General features: G+C 31.0%; 1 protein-coding gene across 1 annotated transcript; it reads left to right on the forward strand.

The window, feature by feature from the left end:
• The first annotated feature begins 12,519 nt into the window (after positions 1 to 12,519).
• Positions 12,520 to 19,686, forward strand: LOC129911217 (GATA zinc finger domain-containing protein 14-like). The gene is made up of 8 exons (XM_055988937.1): positions 12,520 to 15,113; positions 15,177 to 15,468; positions 16,597 to 16,768; positions 16,828 to 16,971; positions 17,032 to 17,225; positions 17,289 to 17,410; positions 17,477 to 17,592; positions 19,397 to 19,686. The coding sequence occupies exons 1-8, from the start codon at positions 12,826 to 12,828 to the stop codon at positions 19,558 to 19,560; spliced, it is 3,492 nt and encodes a 1,163-aa protein (XP_055844912.1). The 5' UTR covers positions 12,520 to 12,825; the 3' UTR covers positions 19,561 to 19,686.
• The last annotated feature ends 2,434 nt before the right edge of the window (positions 19,687 to 22,120 follow it).

The raw sequence follows: 22,120 nt of genomic DNA on the forward strand, positions 1-22,120 counted from the left end.
TAAAATGCTGAAGTATTTTTTTCTATTGTAGTACGCTTCACTGTCATTCAAGGGTTTGCTTATCTGTATATGTGTTCCGTCAATGGCACCTGGCTTAGAAAAATTAGAAAAGAATTATTCAGAACAAATGGTATCTGTATACCCACCTATAACATTAGGGAAGCCTCTCATCATGGAAAATTTAATTTGACTTATTTTCATTTCAGACACAGTCGGCCACTTGATGTAGTTGTGGCTCTCCAGCACAATCCATTCGATGACTCTGTGCAAAACTCTGAAAACACTGCTCTTGGTGATATCAAATCTATCGGAAATTTGACGATATGTTTCCGTATTTGCTAAATACCAAAGCACAATGTATATTTCAAGGTTCGCAGCTATTTCCATTCGACCACCGTGAACGTCCTTAAGCTTAAAAGTATGGTATTTATCTGAGAGAAAAAAATATTTTATTTCTAGAAGGAAAAGTGTAATGCAAATGTTTCTTTTCTTCCTACCAATTAAAGTTTGTGCTACTGGTCGAATAAGACGAAAATGTTGTTTAAATTGCAAATCAGTATATCTTTCAATTAACTCCAAAAAGTTCTGAACTCTTGGTTTCTTTGGTGGACGTTCTTCGTCGGATTCAGAAGATGAGTCCGATGAAGAAGAGGATGTAAATAGAAAGTCCTCTTCACTGCTTGAATCAGATAATTCAGTCTTAAATAAACAAAAAAGTAGTTTAGTGATTTAAATAGATTTAATAAATTACAATTTTTTCAACTCACATTGAATAAATCCATTGCAAAAATTCTAAAAACTTTATAATTATTTCTTTCACACCCGAAAACATTCGCAAAATTATTATTTTTGAGAAACGTCAAATCAAACAACAACAATTTCTATTTCTTTTTACTGACGCCATCTGGCGTCGACTAGTATCGTAACTACTTCGAAGAACTACTTTGTCCACAGGAAAAAGTAGTTCAAAGCAGCCAGAAGTACTAAGCAGTAGATAAATATTTCCAAAGGAACGCAGCTATAATAATGTTAGTTGGAAAGTGTTTGATTTTTACCCAAGTAATAATTTAACTTGTATAAGGTTCAATACAAACTATTTTTTGACTTGTGTAAGAAGAAGGACAAGTCTTATGCAAATCATTTTGGCGCACATTACCGAATTTCCTCAAGACCTTCCTCCACAGGCAATTCACAAGCTAATAGCTTGTGACGAACAGCGTAAAACCATTTTATGCAGGCCTTTTTACAAAACAATGAAACATTTTAGGGATGTTATAGCTTCGCTAAGGAAACTATGATTTGCATTGGATGTTATAATAAGGCCTTATGGAGGTTGTTATAAGATGTTGAATTTATGAATAAAAAAGAAAAGATTTTATTGAGTTTTTTTTCTTATAATTTTTTTCTATTTTGTTTTTTCTTCTTTTTTGGCCATGTCAATGCTTTTTCTGTCGTTCTGAAATGGGAAGAATTTTATTTTAATTGAAAAAGAACACATTTTTTTTAATTTCACAAATGGCCCCGCCAGGAATCGATCCCACGTACCTCTGCATACCAAGCCAGCACCTTACCAGTAGACCCATGCTCGAATATTAAAGATGAGTGGAAAAAAGGGAGCTAATTGAAACCTCACATAAAAATGCAATGTTTTTTTCTAAAGAGTTACAAACATTGCATATCTGCAGGATAAAAGCTTTGCATACTTACTGGTAAAAAACATTGCATACTTATCAGATGAAAACATTGCATACTTACAAGAACCTCTTGGAACAGGTCTTATGAAAGCCTTCTGTCACTTGAAAATACAAGGCTTCTTTAGTACGGTTCAAACAGGTCTTATAAAGGTCTTCTTTAACTTATATTTACAAGGCTTCTTCTAAACACTTCGAGATAGCCTTAAGGAGACCTCCTTTATTTCCAAAATGGAAGATTTGCGTAAGTAAGCCTTAAACTAAACGTATACAAACTATAGCTTGCCGAATCGAAGAAAATGGACCTTATGCAAGTAAAATTGTTACTTGGGAACCTTACTAAAGTTTAAAAGCTGAAATGTAGCTTTTGTAATACCTTAACAGAAGCTGAAATGTTAGTTGGGAGTGTTGTCTGTGAATATATGTGAAAGCCACCACGTTGGTAAATGACGTTAACACGACATTCACCACACATCGAACACGAACACAACGATAGATTCACGATATTCACCACACCTCGCAGCTTGTAGGCAAACGTCATTAGACCGCTCAGTTTCCAGTCTTGATATAGTTTGTTTATGGTACGTACCAGCGATGAATGTCAAATGTTCACATGTGGAGATGTGTTCATGTTCACTTCACCAAAAGTATTTACTATGCTTTAATACTGCGCCAAAAATAAAATTACTAAATCTCAAAGAAAACCTAAAAAAGTGACAAACAATTCTTTAATTTGCTTGAAATGAAAATGAACAACCTTTTTACAAACTATTCACCGCTTGGGGACACAATCCATTTACAACTATTCACCGCTTGGTGTAATTTCCGCCTGAACTCATTCATTCTCCAACTCTCCAAAAAGAAACCATTTTAGCTCAATTTTCCCCCAAATGTCACCCAAAAAAAAAAATCAGCTGTCACTTGAAAAAAATCGTGCATTTTTACAATCGTCGTAGTCGTCCGTACCGCCGCAAGTTATTCCGATATAAAAAAAAAAATAGATTTCTGTTCGTCTTCAATTTGATAAATTTTTCAATATAAAAATTAAAAAGGTTCTACCTTTTTAAAATTTTACAATCTTGCTAGTTCAAGAAATATAAAATATTATATATATTTTTATTAAAATTATAAAAAAAAAACTCACTTTTGTGTGGAGTTTTCCCCCCGAGAGGAGATTACAAAAGAAAAAAAAAAAATCATGAGGTAATTTTTAATCATTTTTGTGCACTACTTTTTTTTTTGGGACGAACCACAGGCACAGCCATTGCCGCCGAATCGAACAAACACCATTGCATTTTTTGTGTGCGAAAAAAAAAAAATCAAATGCCTCTCAAAATTGCGAAGAGTGGTAAAATTATTTAAGTCCCGTTATTATTTTTAACTGCAGTTGTCTTGAAATGAAATAGAAATAAAAATGGATGCATTTGTTTTTCTGTTATGTCGGCTTACAAAAAAAAAAATGGAAGAATTAGAAAGAAAAAATACAAACGCTATCGTTGTCGCCGCCAAGTTGTCTATATTAAGGCATTACTTTGCATTAGCACAATTATTATGCAAAGCTCAAAGAGAACAATAATTATTCTAACCAAACTTATGCAAATTAGAATATTTTTTTATCAAATTCATAGGATTTTTTTTAAATTTATTAATTTGATTTCAATTTTATTCATCTCGGATGAGATTTATTATGTTTTGGCAATGAAAGTGTTTTTTTGTTTTACACGAAAAAGAAGAAGAACGTGATGTTGTTTTGAGAGGTATTAATTGAAAACTTTTATATGCATGAAAAAGAAAATCATATCAATAAAATCCACACAAAACAAACAAGTGGTTTGGTTTTATTTTTAGGAAAAATATAGTTTTTGGTACCTATTAGCGACAGTAGAACAGACTTAATTTCATCAGAAATTTCTATTTAGTTAGGCTAACGCCCATATCATCATTTTGGTAAATGTTAGGTTGGAAAAGGGTTTTATACTAAAAACAGCTCCTTGGTGGAAGCAGAGTGGTCTCTGCTTTTGCGAGAAAAAAAGTTAGCGTATCGTTTATTGTGGGAATGTAAAACTTGAGAGGGAACTTAGAATTTAGACATAACGGCACATCCTCTGCATATTTTTTTTTTTTTTCGATGGAATCAAATTGAATTCATTTTTGGTAACCAATAACAATTTAGTAGTTTATGGGGATGTAGGGCGACTAATTTATATTAAGTTGCTATTTGACAGACACGACAACATGTGAAGCCTTAGTGGTTGAATACAATGGTGCAAATTTAGCTGTAGCTTGTAGTACTGTCAAAATTTTAATGAGGGAACACCCTTAAAAATGGACTGCAGCTGAGGTAAAAGTTGAAAATTCTTCAACTTGCAATATAAGCTACAGCTACACAATTGTATATGTAATTCTATATGGGCAGGAAATAAATAATATTAAGCTACACAATTGTATTCAGAGGGTTAAGGTGAAGGAAATAAGTGGGAGAGTTGAAGTTTAGATCATGAAGTTTGTGGAAAATGAAGAAGAGATTTATAATATTGGCATAAAGTAGATTGATTGTTCTTGGTTTATTCCTTTCCGGTTTTTCAGATGCAACTTGAAATGTTGGTTTAGGTTCAGATTTAATTGGCGACTAGCTACTGTGGAAGGCTAACTCCTTGTTAAAGTAAAAGGAAACTACATAATGAATTACTTTTTTCTTTGGTTTATTAGTTTAGGATGTCAATCGAAGACAAAATTATTTTTGGCTCAACCTTCCTTTAGGGTCGCACGAATTTTAATACGCGAATAATTTTATGTGAAAGATTAATGACTAAAAGTAATAAAAATAACAATTTTAAAGTTAGGAAACGTGTGTTTTTATTATTAATTAATTTTTTAAAGTTCATTTTTTCATACAAATGCATGCAAATGACGACCGCGAAGAAAAAAATTTTTTTGAAGTTCTTTTTACATACCCAAACTTGTCCCCACCTCAAATCCTATAGTGAGCCCAAGCAGGGGGGTTGCAGGGGGGCAGCATGCCCCCCCCATACGCATCTCAACTTTTATACGCCTCAAACTTCAAATTCTTCGTGGTCGTCATTTGCATACATTTTGTATGAAAAATTTAAATATTTATTTTTTAATCATACTTAGGGGTGTTTCCTAACCTTAATATTTTATAAGTATTCTATTGAGACCCTAAGGGCGATTTTGTTCACTATTGCTCAACTTGAAGCAAACTCTCAAGTTAACAAACTTGAGAGTTGAATTAAACTCGAGAGTTAAAACAAAAGTTGAGAATCTATTTTGTTCACTATTTTTTTTCTTAACTCTCGAGTTTATAAAACAAAAGTTGGCTAACTTTCAGTTTTAAAAATATCCCTAGGATATTTGTGACAGCTGAAACAAATACTGCCAATTCAATGTCATTTATATCAATGTCATTTATATTTTGTGCATTTTTTGTGTTTCAAATGTGAAATTTGTTTTAACAATTATTTAAAATCGGCATTTAACTTTATTTCGTTTTATTTTAACTCGAATTTTAAGCAAATAATTTTGTTTTTTGCAAAAGTTTGAATGTGCCGTTTGACAACAAAAATTCTAAAGCTATATGTATATGTATATTAGGGTGTCCGTTATTTCCCAAAGTGATGTTTTCGGGGGAGACACCCCCTAGATCGAAAGCTTAGGGCCTAAATAAGGGGAATTTAGCAAAAAGAATTTGTTTGGGGGTCATTAACCCGTGCCTCTAGGGTCATACTTTCCCCATACAAATTTGTATGGGAAATTTTTAACTAATACATAAAATTTTTTTTCTCTCGCGTTAAATCATATTTTTTTTTAATGTTTAATAATTCTGGTTGGAAAACAGTTACTTTAAAAGATCACATTCAAAATTTCCCGTTAAAAATTTTTTTTATATTTTATTTCGGTTTTTGAAATTATTAGCTGTTTTCGTGGTTTTTGCTTTCACCTATCACACAATTTTAAATGCAGTTTTATTGTTTTTTAATTCTTTTCAAATATTGCATTCACAAATTTGTGAATAAATAAAAAATTTCAATTTTTTGAATTTTTTTTTTTTAGTTTTTGCAGTTTTTATAATAAATAAATATTATTAAATACTTTACCCTTCCTTGTTTGCAACTTTTTTGATGCAATTTTTTAGGTGAATAATTTTTAAATAAAATTCAATAAAAATATTGTAAACATATCTTTTGTAGTTCGAGAAAAATAAATTTAAACGTATAAAAACGGCAAAAATTTCAAAAAAAAATTTCAAAAATTGAAATTTTTTATTTATTCACAAATTTGTGAATGCAATATTTGAAAAGAATTAAAAAACAATAAAACTGCATTTAAAATTGAATCATTTATTTGCAAAACATGATAAGTCCACTTTTTTTCAAAATTCGTTTTTTTGACTAAATTTGTACTCCAGGGATAACCACGTCTGTCTTTAAAATATCAACTATTTACTCCATCTATATCCGATTTTACAGCTACGCGAAATATTTTTTTAGTATCAAAAACAGAATAAGTCCCGGACTTATCATCTTTTGAAAATAAACAACAGCTTCTTTTTGTGTAAATGGTATATTAGATTAATGGCTGAAAATCTTAAGTTTAAAGCTACTTTAAAGTTAAATTAGCAGTCCGGACATTGTATTTTATTCTCAAATACAATTGTTTGATAGACTGGGGCTAAAAGCAAAATTGCATATCCATTTAAAAACTAATTTCACATCCGTTTATTTTCAAAGTATGATAAGTCCAAACGCGTTTTTATTTTTTATCTTTTGAGCTATAGCTCCAAAAATTAAAAACGAAACGGTATTTTGTAGCTAGGCAAGAGTTCTACAGAATATATTTTTTAATAATTTTTCTACGCATATCAAAAGAAAATAGAACGTTTTTTTCTTCTCCTGAAAAATTTAAAATCATGGACTTATCATGTTTTGCAAATAAATGATTCAATTGTGTGATAGGTGAAAGCAAAAACCACGAAAACAGCTAATAATTTCAAAAACCGAAATAAAATATAAAAAAAATTTTTAACGGGAAATTTTGAATGTGATCTTTTAAAGTAACTGTTTTCCAACCAGAATTATCAAACATTAAAAAAAAATATGATTTAACGCGAGAGAAAAAAAATTTTATGTATGAGTTAAAAATTTTCCATACAAATTTGTATGGGGAAAGTATGACCCTAGAGGCACGGGTTAATGACCCCCAAAAAATTTTTTTTTGCTAAATTCCCCTTATTTAGGCCCTAAGCTTTCGATCTAGGGGGTGTCATCCCCGAAAACATCACTTTGGGAAATAACGGACACCCTAATGTATATGTGTGTAAATACAAAACGGCGGGAAATGTTAATGATTCATTTGATGAATTATAATTATCTAAACTAATGTTTTGATAATAAATGTAAAGTGCAACCATGAATGATGTTCGCCTAGATTTTTATTATTTGATTGCTTAATAAATCTGTCAAGTTCTACGAGCCATTTCAGTTCATTATTTAACATCCATTTTGCCCATAAAAAATTTTTTTTACCACGATAAATTGTTTAAAACAAAAATTTATAATAAAACATGAAATTTTTCTATGCAAAACCTCAAGTTTGCTTCATAACTTCTACTTTTTCTGGAAGTTGAGAAAATTGGAAGTTGATAAACTCTCGAGTTTAAAATCGAAAGTTATAAACGTCAACTTTTAGTGAACAAAATCAAATTCGAAAGTTGAAGATAAAAATCCTCAAGTTATGTTCAACTTCTAGTGAACAAAATCGCCCTAAAGGCTTGGCCACACCGGAGGGTATGCGGTAGAGGTACGGGTAGCGGTAACGATATTTGTATGAAAAAAATTTCACATCTGAACGTTGATATGTCAGTTTGGAATTTTTTTCATACAAGTACCGTTACCTCTACCCGTACCGCTACCGCATACCCTCCGGTGTGGCCAAGCCTAAGCTCACTGTAAAAAAATAAAATCACAACTCTTTGCGTGCGACCAGAAATGTTAAAATTCAACGAACAAACTATTAAATATTTAGTTTTATTTTCGTATGTTTACTTACTTGCAGTTAGGCTGCTATTTATTCCGTCAATTCCATTATAATCTTTGAACAACAACAACATTTTGAAGGTGATACCACCAAGTGCTTATGGCTAGGGTTACAGTACTGTTTTATGGATGCCAAAAATTACTAGACTAAGCACCACATACAAATGGAATAAAGGAGTCTGATGATCGGATTGGCATCCGTGAAACAGTACTGTAACTCTAGCCATAAACACTTTGTGGTAAGAACCTTCAAGATATTGTTGTTGTTCAAAGATTATATCAAATATTTATTTTTAGACATTTTCCAAAAATCCGAAAAGAAAATCCTGTAAGTTAAGAGAGAAAACAATACAGTAAAACCTGTTTAATTGGACCACCTTTCGGACCGAAGAAAAGTGGTCCGATTAGGAGGTTGTCCACTTATAGAGGTTCCTTTTTAATCGGACCGGTCCATTTAAAAAAAAAAAATTCTCTCATTCATACCTCTAACCCACTTAAAAATGGCAATAACATTAACATTTTTTTTTTTCAAATCAATTTCACAATAAAATCAACTTCAAAAACTCTATTGCACTGTCAAATTGTTTCCTTTGCCAAGAAACGAAAAATAAAATTAAACATTTTGAGGAATCCCCGCATATAACAAGTATAACTTTGCAAAATTGGCCAAGAAAAAAAAAATGCGATGCATACGTACATGAACATTGAACACACATGTTTCATATTTTTGACTTTTGGTCCAATTAAACAGGTAAAACAATAAGCAAAGAATGTTATGAAGGTGGTCCATGGTCCGATTAGCAGTTGTCCCGAATTATAGAGGGAAATTTGTATGAAAAATAGCAGGGAAAGCAATAAGTGCGGTCCAAATAGGAGGTGGTCCGATTATAGAGTGTCCCAATTAGCAGGTTTTACTGTATTTTTTTCGAATTTCTTACTTTTGTAGGCATTGGTACCTACATTTTTCAAGAAAACCAAGCTTTCAAAATAAACTGTCAGTAACATACTTATAAAGAAATTTCTGTGAAACATGTTGAACTATTTCGATTAAGTAGTATTTAAAAATTTAGTTATTAAAGTCAAAAGCAATTAACATACATCGTATGGTTTTTTACAGAAATGTCACATGGTGATATAAAGGGTTAAAAACTACCTCCAATATTTTACACAGTTCAGAGCACTCTAGAAACTGTTGATTGATGTAGGTATGCAATGTATACACCAACTGTAATTTAAAATTCAGGGTTTCCTACTTGTTGCAAATAGAATCTTTTAATGTATAAAGTGTCTATGAAAAAGGCACTTCACATTGAAATCGATTTTTTGTTTCGTAAAATCTGCTCGGCACATTGTTTACGATACGTAAACGCATTAAGATCGATTTTAATTCGATTTTTTTTTTGTTGAAAGGAATTCGACATTAATTATTGATTTGATCACGATTAAATCTTTCTTTCATTCATTCTAAAAAATAAACAAAATGTATGAAACCATAGCAAAAAAGAGTTATCGATTTGATAATAATCTTATGAAGAGCAAAGGCTTTTAGTTTTATTAAACTATCCCATGCCTCCAAAATTAACGTTTTAGATAATTCTCAATTAAGTTATTGATCAATAAAAAATGTAATAAGAAGTTGATATGTTTTAAATTGCATTATTTATAATTTTTTTTTTTCTAAATTTTTGCCGTTCTAAATTTTTAGGGCTACAAAATTAAATTAATGTTAAAACTGAAACACAATTATTATTACATACATTACAATGGTTTGACAAACATCTTTTTAGATTTATTATTCTAATCTTAAATCAAATTTATGGAGGGAAATCCCTCTGGACGACAGCTTTTTCAATAATTTTTTGTTGGAAAACCGAAAGCATTTATTAAAATTTGGAAAAGTGTATGATATTATTGACATTATAAATTTTGACACAATTTTTCTTGAAGTAAAAAAAAAAAAAAAACAAAATGGCAACTCTACAGCTCTATAAAGTTGACGCCTCGATTTTGCGCTGTGCAATGCTCAGGTCAGGTAAAGTTTTCGTTTTCGTATAGTGGTAGGTTCGGAACGCATGGATTTCGGGACTATCTAGAGACTTATGAGGCTTCATTTAAGGCTAAGACCACTGAAAATAGTTTCTTCGGTTGATAAATTAATTTATTAGGCAAAAAAAAAAAAAATAATACAAAAATAAAAAATTCCAGAGAGATTTCCCCTCTTAATAAAACTTTTTTTTTATCAAATATTTTGGAGTTGCTTTTTTTAATTTTTTAATTCTTTTCCTTTTTACTGAGAAATGTTTTTTAACTTGCGGAATATAATACAGTAAAACCTATTTGGACCGCACTTATTGCTTTCCCTGCTATTTTTCATACAAATTTCCCTCTATAATCGGGACAACTGCTAATCGGACCATGGACCACCTTCATAACATTCTTTGCTTATTGTTTTACCTGTTTAATTGGACCAAAAGTAAAAAATATGAAACATGTGTGTTCAATGTTCATGTACGTATGCATCGCATTTTTTTTTTCTTGGCCAATTTTGCAAAGTTATACTTGTTATATGCGGGGATTCCTCAAAATGTTTAATTTTATTTTTCGTTTCTTGGCAAAGGAAACAATTTGACAGTGCAATAGAGTTTTTGAAGTTGATTTTATTGTGAAATTGATTTGAAAAAAAAAATGTTAATGTTATTGCCATTTTTAAGTGGGTTAGAGGTATGAATGAGAGAATTTTTTTTTTTTAAATGGACCGGTCCGATTAAAAAGGAACCTCTATAAGTGGACCACCTCCTAATCGGACCACTTTTCTTCGGTCCCAAAGGTGGTCCAATTAAACAGGTTTTACTGTATCTGTGTATTATTTCTTAATTTGTTGGCAGCTCAGTAAGCATTTTACACTGTAAAACTAGTACAAACAATTGCTTCAAATTATTATTAGTATTTAGGGGGAAGTGGTCACCCTTCGTACACGGTCACCCTTCGTACAGTGAGCATAAAACAAAAACTAAACGGTATTCAAACACGTGCTTACTAGTGTGCATAGACATAGTAGGCGCCGAGCTACTAGATAAATTTTGAATCCTAAGTGCAACGGATTCGGTCGCCACAAGACTTTTTGTGTTTTTTAGTGCTCTGAGTAATTTTTTTATGTACATTTTATGTCATGTTGTGTTTAAGTTAAGTATGTTTTTGGCTAAACAGTACTGAAGAATTGTTGTTTAAAGTGTTAAATTTGTGTTTTAATTATAAATATTGCAAAATCTCAGTACATTTTTTCAAAAATCGATTTTTCTGCATTATGTACAGCTTGGGGAGCATTCGTACAGTCAAACATGGGGCACATTCGTACGCATACGTATGCCCGCCAGTAAATTTTCTTCAGCAGATAACAATCAAAACACGGAGTTACAGTTTTATTGAAACGAAATTTAAACCTCTATAATAAGTATTTCGCATTCTATAGTGAATTAAGGTTGGTATTTTTATATATGTAAATAATAATTTGTTTCAGAATCATCAAATCGCGAAAAATTAAGTTTTTTATTTGTTTTTGTTTTTTTCTGAGTCAAGTTCAATTAATTGATAAATTAATAAGTAATTAAATGTTTTAAAACTCATATTTGGCATTTGACAAATCAAAAGTTAGTCAAATTAACGTTTTAAATATCCTGTACGAATGTACCCCATGTGCTGTACGAAGGTACCCCACGGGTGGGGAGGATTCGTACAAAAATCTAATCCCAGTAAAATGGCTATTACTATTTAAGCCTTTGATTTAGAAGTGTAAAATTTTTTTCTAAAGTGTAATAATATACATGTTACAAATAAAGTCCATTTTCTCGAAACTGGAGTGAGTAAATAAATAACTAAAAAAAAATAAGTAAAAACTGTACGAAGGGTGACCACTTCCCCCTATTATTATTTTTAATCCTTTAAGTCCAGTCAAATAAGATTTCAACTTTGGTATAAATTGAAACATCTTAAGGGTCAAAGGGCGATAAAGTTTTCCAAAATTAACAAAAATATGCATTCTTTTATAACAACATTGGGTTCATGAATTGCATTAATGATGTTCTTCTTCTTAAATAAATCAACTAAATTATGTTTAAAACAATTTAATATCACATCACAATATTATACGGTAATACCACCAATACACCAAGGTTGAAAGATCATGTATACTAGGGTGTGTCATTTTGAGGAAACTTTTTTTCAACTAAAAAAAAGACTGAACATTTTCGAAAATGTGAAAAAAGAGTCTCAAAACATGAGCTCTTTATATAAATATTAAGAGGTACCTGTTCCTAATTTTCCATTTAAATAACATAAAAAAAATGTGATTTTTCATTGGGTTACTGTAGTTTATAACTAAAATACATATGAGATAAAGAAGATTAAATTGACGATAGTTTTAATGGTGTTGTGATCGATTGAATTTTTGCTATTTTTGGCAATTTGGTTGAAAAGGGCCGATATCAATTACTTAATTTGGACATTGCAGATCAATCGTGGTTGATTATCTTAATTAAGTAATCGCCATCTGGTTGAACCAAGCCATTTTAACTCAATAAATTTTTTCAACTCAATAATTTTTTTTTTTTAACGTGTCTATATTGAATTATTATTCAAACTCACTTCATCAAAAACAACAAAGGGAACATTTATAAAAATGTTCGAGTGGTGATTAATGTATAAATTGCAAAAAAATTAATAAATAAAATTCTAATGCTAATTAAATAACTTTGTTTTCTTCTTAATTTTTTTTTCAGTCAACAATAAAGTTCGTTTTAAAAAACGTTAAATAATTTAAAAAAGGAGAAAATTCCTGACCCAAAACTAAAAATGAAATTTTAGAAAAAATTTTGAGATTCAAAAAGTGTTGCTCATAAAAATTATATAAACCAACAAATGCGAACAAGTTGAGGTATAATCTTTATTATAAAAAAAAATTAAATACACTGGGATCAGGATTACACCAAAAATACACTTTTATAAATAATTTTGTTTTATTTTAAAAATCTCAAAAAAAAAACCTTGATATACCTCTTCGCTATACAAAGAAATTATTATTAAAAATGTTCGCATCAGATTTAAAAATTGTACCATTAGCTGCAAATGATGTTGTTCATTCATCTAAAGGCGACAATAATAATTCGCCAATGATAAGATATCAAAAACAACAACATCATTATTCACAAAAATATCAAAATAATCATCACAATAATAATAATAATGGGAATAATAATAGAAAGAAATTCCAAAAGGTACCAACAGTTAATAACAACAATATCAATGCAAATGTTAATGCAAATAAAAATCATCACAATAACAACAACAATAATAATGGTCAGTCTTATTCAACGAACAATCGTAAAAAACCTAATCATCAATTTAATAATAGCAATTCTTCTTCTAACACAAAATCTAATAACAACAATAGTAACAACACCAACAACAACAATAATATCACCAATAACAACAATAGCAATTTAAACAAAAATTCAAACAACACCTACAACACACCCACCCGAGGTGTCAGCTCCTCCTCCTCTACCACCACCAACAACAATAGTACTGTTGTTATTAAAAATAATAACACAAATAATAACATTTGCAGTGATCAAAACTTGGTACCAAAAAACCGCTGTGATACATTAGTCAGTAAAAATAATACTATTGCAAGTGATTTAACTCCTACGTCAAAACAGTTTCAAAAACCTGCAGCTAGCTCAAATTCAAACTCTTTAGTTTCATCGTCTTCTTCATTGTCTTCATCATTATCGTCGTCGTCTTCATCATCATCAAACTCCTCCTCCAACTCCACATCATCATCTACAGCCGCAAATATTGGTACTAATAACTCTAGTACCAATAACAACAATAAGAATCGACTAACAAATCGATTCAACACTGCATCAAATCATCATCGTAAAAAGGTGCAACAACAACCACAACCAGCTGCTGAATTAGAAATTAACAACAAACAGAAATCACCAATTCCAATTATGGTTATTCACAATAACAATAATGGGCTCTCGAATCATCATTTGCCAAGCAATCAACAATTGCCAGCTGTTTTCACAGCTCCAATTTGTACAACTTCGAGTGCGCCCTCCTCAGCGCCTGTCTCACCGAGTTCATATTCTCTCAATTTCTTACATTCGGTGGGTGTGCAAATGGCACATAATGGTGATTCTCGTCACCACATGGGAAATAATCATCACCAACATCACCAACATCATGTTTATAGCAACAGTGCGACGGTATCTCCAGCTGGAAGTACACACAATATGATTATGCAAGGACAACGAATCATTTACCAGGATGTGCAACAGGCTCCTCCTTCAGAAAAACAACGTCACTACCCCAATCAGAATGGACAGCGTAAATTTAGTCCAAAAGCTCATTCACCACCATACAATCATCGAAGTTATGATATTCCAATTTTGATTAATAACAATCATCATTCTGCTGGAGGTGATCATTTTTCATCGCCTTACAATTACCCGCCACTGAATAACAACAATCACAATAACTATAAACGTAACAGTTACATTCCTGTGTCACATCATCAATATCAAAAACAACAAAATGATTGTTATTCGAATGGTAATGCCCATACGCCGACGTACAATCGTAACAGAAATCAAAATCAAAAAGCATGGAACACTAACGGCGGCGTTAACGCACACAAAAATGCTACAAATGGCAATGGGATGCTGAAACATCATAATTCTGATTATAATAATCAATCAAATCAAATGATTTCGAGGGTTAAAAACCATCAAAATCTTAATAATCTTACCTATGTCACAACAGATGCTCCTCCTGAGACTAATAATAATAAGAATGTCTATGGTAATAGTCGATCACAGTCATCAAGTCCGAAAATGGATTATCCCCAAATGGTTAATAAGGCAACAAATACAACAGCCGAACATCGAGGTCCTATGAATATGATGACTCCAATTCCGGTTATTGGGAAAGGTGATTCATTTAGTCCTGGCGGCAGCGATGATACACATCAACGTGTTGCCAGCGAAGGTTATGAATCGGATTCATCGAATTCGAGTAGTTGTGATAAAAGAGCCAGTACTGGGCATAGTAATTTCCTCTCTTCCTCCTCGTCATCTCTATCGTCTACGGAAATTCCGTATCATCCACCGCCAAGCATTGTACATGCGCTTAATTATCCAACATCGTTTGCCGATGACGATCTTCCCATACAACATTATTATGGATCAGAACAGAATTTATCGCAATGGATACCAGCGCTGCATGCGCAATTTATGTTCAGTGCACATGGAATTTATCCACCGAATGGAAGTATTACTGAATTTCAGCAACAACAATTTAAAAAAAGGTGAATACAGTTTTTATATAAATAAATTTAAAATTGTATTAATTTATGTTTCTCTTTTTTTAGTCAATCAAATCGCAGTTCATATCGTGGAGGAAGAGGTCGCAATAAAATACACAACAATGATCGTTCGACGGATAATACTAATAATGACATTTCATTTTTTAACCCTGCAGATAGATTTCTTGGTCGTTCTCATATTGCTGAATTGAGAGAAGCACCTCGAACATTATTAACATGTTCAAAATGGGATAATTTGTCACAAGGAATATGGAATAAGTTTGTTAATGCACAACAAACTGATGATACATTTAAAAGGAAAATGAAATTATGGAGATATTTGTATATTATTGTAAAGGTAAATATTAAAAAATTATGTAGAGCTATAATTTAGTAAGAAGCTTGTTCTTGTCTGTCTTTTTCTTTCGAACATGGATTCCTTAGAAACAAAATGCCTATTTTTATTAACCACCTGTCTTTTACTCATTTTTATTATGAATTACTTATGAGACGGATTTAAGTCTCATAAGTAGTTGCACTAATACCAAAATAACTTTCTTTATTATACTTACATGCGAAATTTAACCATCACCATCTCTTTCTTTATTTTTTTCTAATGCACAGTCTCAAGCACGATTAGCACACTCTTTATTTCTCTTTAACAATCTATAATTTTTTTTATTTTTAATTATTGCTTTATTTAATAATTTTCTTGGAAAATGCCAACCATCTTTAAGTAATTTATGTTGTTTAAACGAATTAAGATTTTATATTAGTCCATTAAATGTTGAGTAACCACACAAATAATTTACTCTTTAATCGTTTGTAGACAGTAGACCTTCACAAGAACTGTGATGAATTTTGAGTTTTATCTCTATAGTTCCACATACGATTGTCAACTTTCGCTAAGCATATGTCGTGCTCTCTGAACCGCACGAAATGAGTAAATTTCTCAGAATAAAATGAAAACAACATGAAATGCAAGAGGGATGGAAGAATTAAATTAATTTTCACAATAAAAATGTGATAAACGAATTGTGGATGAAATAAAAACAGTTTTAAAAATATTTTTGATGTTCGACAGTGTTTAAGACTGGTCTAAGCGATGGCAAATCCTCGCACAGTGTGGCATCGATAATTTTTGTGCACAAAAATGAATAGCTTTTCGGTAGTCAATTTTAGTCTTGTGGCAGGATACTCCTAGTTAAATCGTCCCTAACTGCCATTAAAAGAGAACAAAAGCGTTTCAGTAGTATAATGTTAGCATACTGTTTTTTTTATTAAGACAAAAGGGAGTGATATCTTTTTTTTTTTTTGCTCTCAAGGGAATACTGATTTCTTAGTATAATTTCCCCCTGAAAGTAATTGTACATAATATCATAAACAACTCTTTATCCAAGAATTTAGTTTAGTTTTCAATTTTTGTGTAAAATAAGTAAAAATCATAAATTAGATACATAAATAATTATATTTCATCTTCTTTTAGAATGCGTATCCTCGATTGGGTCTTTATTTAGTTGGATCCACAATGTCAGGATTTGGCGCTGATACATCTGACATTGATATGTGCCTTGTTTCAAAAGCATTTTCTGCAATAGATCCTAGAATGGAAGCTTTATTTAATCTTACACTTTTAAAAGAATGTTTAATGAAGACTGGTAATTTAAATACATTTTTTTTTATTAAACTTATGTATAATTTTATTATTCTTTTGCAGGGGAATTTGAAAAATTCAATTTAATTGAAGCTAAAGTTCCTATTCTACGATTTAAGGATAAAGACCATAATCTCGAAGTTGATTTGAATTTCAATAATTGTGTTGGTATTAAAAATACACATTTATTATTTTGTTATTCACAACGTAAGTTCTGGAATTAGCCTAAATTATGTCAGATAAATGAAAACTTTAATTTTGTTTCAGTTGATTGGAGACTGCGGCCGCTTGTGCTTGTAACAAAACTATGGGCACAATATCACAACATCAATAATGCAAAAACCATGACAATATCTAGTTATTCGCTGGTGTTGATGGTTATTCATTTTCTGCAATGTGCTGTGAGTCCACCTGTACTGCCTTGTTTACATGAAATGTATCCCGATAAGTTTCATTTTCTTGTAAGTTACAAACAAACAAATCAACAATAACAAATAAATTTACAATATTTGAAACCAAAATAGCATCGTACAAATGATTTTGGATGCGTTGACATGAATGAAACACTCGATCCATATAACTCGCAAAACAATCAATCCCTTGGACAATTATTCCTTGAATTTCTACACTATTATAGTAATTTTAAGTAAGTTGTTCATTAATAATTTTAATTGTTTTCATTGTATTTTAACGGTTTTTTTTTTTATTTTAGTTACTCTCAATATGCCATTTCTATAAGAACAGGAGCATTAATTCCAATCGAATATTGTCGTCAGGCAAAATCATTAAAAAATGACATTCATCAATGGAAAGAGTTGTGCATAGAAGGTAAAAAGCATTATTATTAATTTTTGGGGAGAGTATGATAACTTTGGTGACATGAATATTTGACGACTTTTTGTAGAGGGCGTTATTATGACTTGCCAATCGCAAGAAAAATTTTGCGAATCAAATTTATTGTACCCTTAATAAGTCATCATTTTCTTTATTTTGACTGCATTGCGGGCTGGTCTTCGTAGTTTTCTAATCGGAATACTACGATATGAGTGTTTCCCAAATGGTACTCCAGTGAAAATTTGTAAAATGTTTCATTTGCCACAGGCATCTAAAATCTATAGTCTATAGAGTATTCATTTTTTTAAGGAAGCCCGATAAAATCAATGTTATACTTTTATACTTTTGTACCCTTTCGAAATTTATTTAAAATTAAATCTTTGTCATAGGAATTACGAATAAAATTAGTACCTTTAAAATTTTTTTCATGTTAAAGGGTGTTTTTTTGAGTTGTAAAGAAAGTGTGGGTTTTATTGTAAAAACTATGTACGTATTAATAAAATGGTTCTCTATTGAAATTCAGCAATTACATTATAGAAATAAAGTTACTATACAAATATGATTATTTAAAGGGTGTTTTTAATTATCAAAAACAAAATTGATGGGCCACTCTAAAAGAATTTAGTAACAAGACTTCAAAAAATAATTTTCGGTGAAAGGGTGTTTTTTTTCGAAGAGGGAGTAAGTTCTGTAATAGATAAGCCCAAAAAGCCAATGATTTGTTAAGCACTTTAGGGTATAGACTTTGTATTTGTAATACAAACAAGTAATAAAATGATCCTTTCTGTGAAAGGTGTTTTTTTTGACTGAAGGAAACAATACTAATGTTTCTTTCACTCAAACACCTATTTTGGGCTTTAGGAGCACACTACCTTCCAATTGTCACGTGAAAAACGCCTTTCGAAATAGATACACATTTCAAATGCATGTTTTGGCCTTTTTCAAGTACGAATTTAAAGTCACATTTATGCGCCGTTAATTTTATATGAATCCCGCGGAGTTCAGTTCCCTTTTCTGGAGGGTTCAAATTTCAATTTTAAATTAAAAGAAAAAAAAAAACATTTAAAGCGTCGAAGCGGGCCATGCTGCAAATTGCTTTTTAGTTTAAAGCTGTTGACATTTGCGCTTGCCTTGTTTGCGTTTGCGAGGATCAGAAATAGGAGATTAAATCGTGAGAACTGAGTCTCTCAGTGAATTTAGTTTCTGGGGACTTATTTCCTAGTGTTTTATGAAGACGCACAAAGCTCCCAAATAAATTTATGTATTAAATAACGAAGATCTGTTTTGATGTTGGCACTGTTAATGCCAAATCGAAAACAACAAAAAAAAAAATAACAATCTTGTAAGAAAGTAGTTTTTTTTATTTTTAAATTTTTTCAAATACTGCAAGTCATAGAATCGTATGGGTTTCAGTTTTTGATAAGTATTAAATTGTGGCAGTTTACTTTATATGTTAATTTAGAAATCCACAGTCTTGACAAAAATAGTATTGAATGAATTTTTTTTAACTTATTTTCCCATATTTTGACTATATCGATTATTTTAAAAACAATTGATCGAAATAACTTGATTTAAAAATTATAATTCTGTGTAAAGTACTGGCTTTTGAAAAAAGTATCATCCAGAATTTTTAGTCTTGTCGTTGTTTTCAAATAAAAACTTATTGTATTGAACCCCTTAACCGTTATTAATTCTTGGCGCTAAAGTTATCGTACAGGTTTTTATTTTTATTTGTACAAAATCGAATGCATACAATATATATTATAAAATAATTGTTTTTTTTTTTAATTATTTTTAGAACCATTTGATCTCACAAATACTGCCAGATCTGTGTACGATTCAGACACATTCGAAAGAGTTAAATTAGTATTTGTTTCTTCATTCAGAGTGCTCCAAGAAACACTCGATATAAATTCAATATTTTCGCCACTTGTTCCAGCCGGACTTGTACAGGAAAAATAAATGAATTGTTTGCTGTTTTCGACACCATCAGCAAACAAACAAAAGAGCTTTTATACAAAGAAACAACAAACAAACAAAAAAACCTACAAATGAAATTGATATCACCACTCGTGTTGAATGCATAAAGTAAGTCATTTATTTATTAAATTTTCTTTATATTGTTAGATATTCGAGACAAAAAAATAAGAAAAAAAAATTAAGATAGAAAATAGAAGTTTTTAAAACAAAAAAAAACCAATTCTCTGTACATAACATGTTTATAAGATAAATATCTCCTAAAAAAAAATCAACAAGACTGATTAGCTAGAAAATATTTGTTATCGAATATAATTAATGCATAACAAAAAAAAAAAAAAACAAAACGTAGTCTTATATTATACTAATTAATTTCTTATGTTTATTTTGTTAAATGTTTATTATTTTTTTTTTTTTTTTTGAACTTGTGCATCTTTTGGACAGATGTAAATAGGAATACAAACAAACTAAAAACTAAAAAAAAAAAACTATAATAATTCCTCTCGTTGAATAGACTGATTAATTATTAAGGTATTCTCTTTTTTGTCGAACAAAAAACAAAATATCAAATTTTCTTTTTTGAAGCTATGTTTTATGACAAGAAAATTTAGTTAATAGCTTAAAAGGCCTAGTTTTGGCAGAAGTCTAATTTAAAAAAATATCTTAGAAATACCTTTTTTCACTAAACAACATTTTTCTTCATTAGAATGATTAGAAGCCAAAGTCAACACTGCACAGTGCACGTATTATATGCATTTTGGGTTATATAACGACTGTCAAATCTTTAAGAAAACTGTTCGGGAAATGAACGACTTTAAAACTCTGAGTTTTTTTTAAATTTATTATTATCCATATTTTATTAACAAGCAATTAAAATTACAACCGAATTTCAAATTTAACAACTGTAGCTGCAGAGACTATTGACTTTTTTGCTAATGAATTTAAATTACTGTTTTGGTTTATTTTTTTGAGAATTCAGTGATGTTGTGATGCTTTTTTCTCGAGGCTGAAGTAAGCTCGCCGGTTTCCAGGGTTTTGCCGAAAAAAGCACAGTAAAACTCAGCTATAGAATAACCAAAAACGCAAATTCTTTATTTTTTATAATTTTCTTTTAGTAACAATTTTAATACAATGCCCAATGCCAATACTCCAAACGAGCAGGGGATCTTGGACGGAGATAAAAGAAATAAATCCTACGGTGGCCAAAATATGCAAAAAAAAAAAATGACCAAACTCAGAGTGAGAAGGTTATGGCTTAAATATGTGTATTGAGGGAGGGCTCATCTACTCGAAGTAAACTCAAAAGATCTCTGGTTTATTAGAACTTTTGTTACTTCTACTTCCTTATACAGTGGCGACAAAATAAATAGCACATGTACACTCAAATTTCTGAAATGAAAGCTTTTCTCACTTTAGACGCAACAAGACTTCGACATTTTTCAATAGGTACTGAGTACAAGGCTTGTTTAACTTCTTGCCAAAGTCTGTCCACATTTGAAACATCCGATCTATTAACTGCCTTCTCCACGTCATTCCATAAGTTCTCAATGGGATTGAGATCTGGGGACTGGGCTGGCCATTCTAAGACATCGATTTTTTGGGCGGATAACCATTGCTTCACAGACTTTGCCGTATGCTTAGGATCATTGTCCTGCTGAAATGTCCTCTTCAATGGCATTTCCTCCTCAGCATACGGCAGCATTGTATCCCTCAGGATTTCCCTGTATTTGATCTGATGCATTATTCCCTCTATACGATGGAGCGGCCCCACACCATACCAAGAAAAGCATCCCCACACAAGAATGCTACCCCCACCATGCTTAACAGTCTTTATGGTATATTTTGGGTCACATTCCTGGTTGATTCCGCGTCGGACATACTTTTTCCCATTTTGATTCGTCGCTCCATAAGATATTTCTCCACCAATTTGGTTCTTATGAAATATGCTCCTTTGCAAACCGCAGTCGACGTGACAGATTGCGCTTAGATACGTGTGGTTTTTTTCTGAGAGATTTTTTTTTTCCGAGATTTTGTTCAATTGACCTGATTTAAGTGCGCCTTGGAGCCATTTGACTTTGTTTATAAAATTATGTCTAGAAAATTAATTTCCCGTTATAGTACACTAAAAATCCATTACAAAGAAGCTTGCAGTATCGGCATTGTACATCCACTTTTTGTTAGAGTCCTAGAGAGAAATTTTAACATAACTGTGCTATTTATTTTGTCGCCACTGTACTTTTACAAAAACCAAATGTGAATTACATAAAGTTAAACGTTAAAATTGATGTTAAATTAATTACAATAATAGTTTTGTATATAAAACAAAATTGTATTTTCTCGTGTTTCTGTTGTTGCTGTTGATGGCATAGTCCGGGACATTGAGTTGTTTCGGTTTCAGGTTTATAGTCAGGGATGGGCGGTTGCCAAATAGTTTTAATTAAATTGATTTCTTTTGTTGCTCTTGATGGCATAGTCCGGGACGTTCTATTATTTCGGTTTCGGGTTTATAGTCTGGGATTGTTGGTTGCCATATAGTTTCAATCAA

The sequence above is a fragment of the Episyrphus balteatus genome, chromosome 2 (genome assembly GCF_945859705.1).
Source record: "Episyrphus balteatus chromosome 2, idEpiBalt1.1, whole genome shotgun sequence".
NCBI classification, from domain to species: Eukaryota; Metazoa; Arthropoda; class Insecta; order Diptera; family Syrphidae; genus Episyrphus; species Episyrphus balteatus.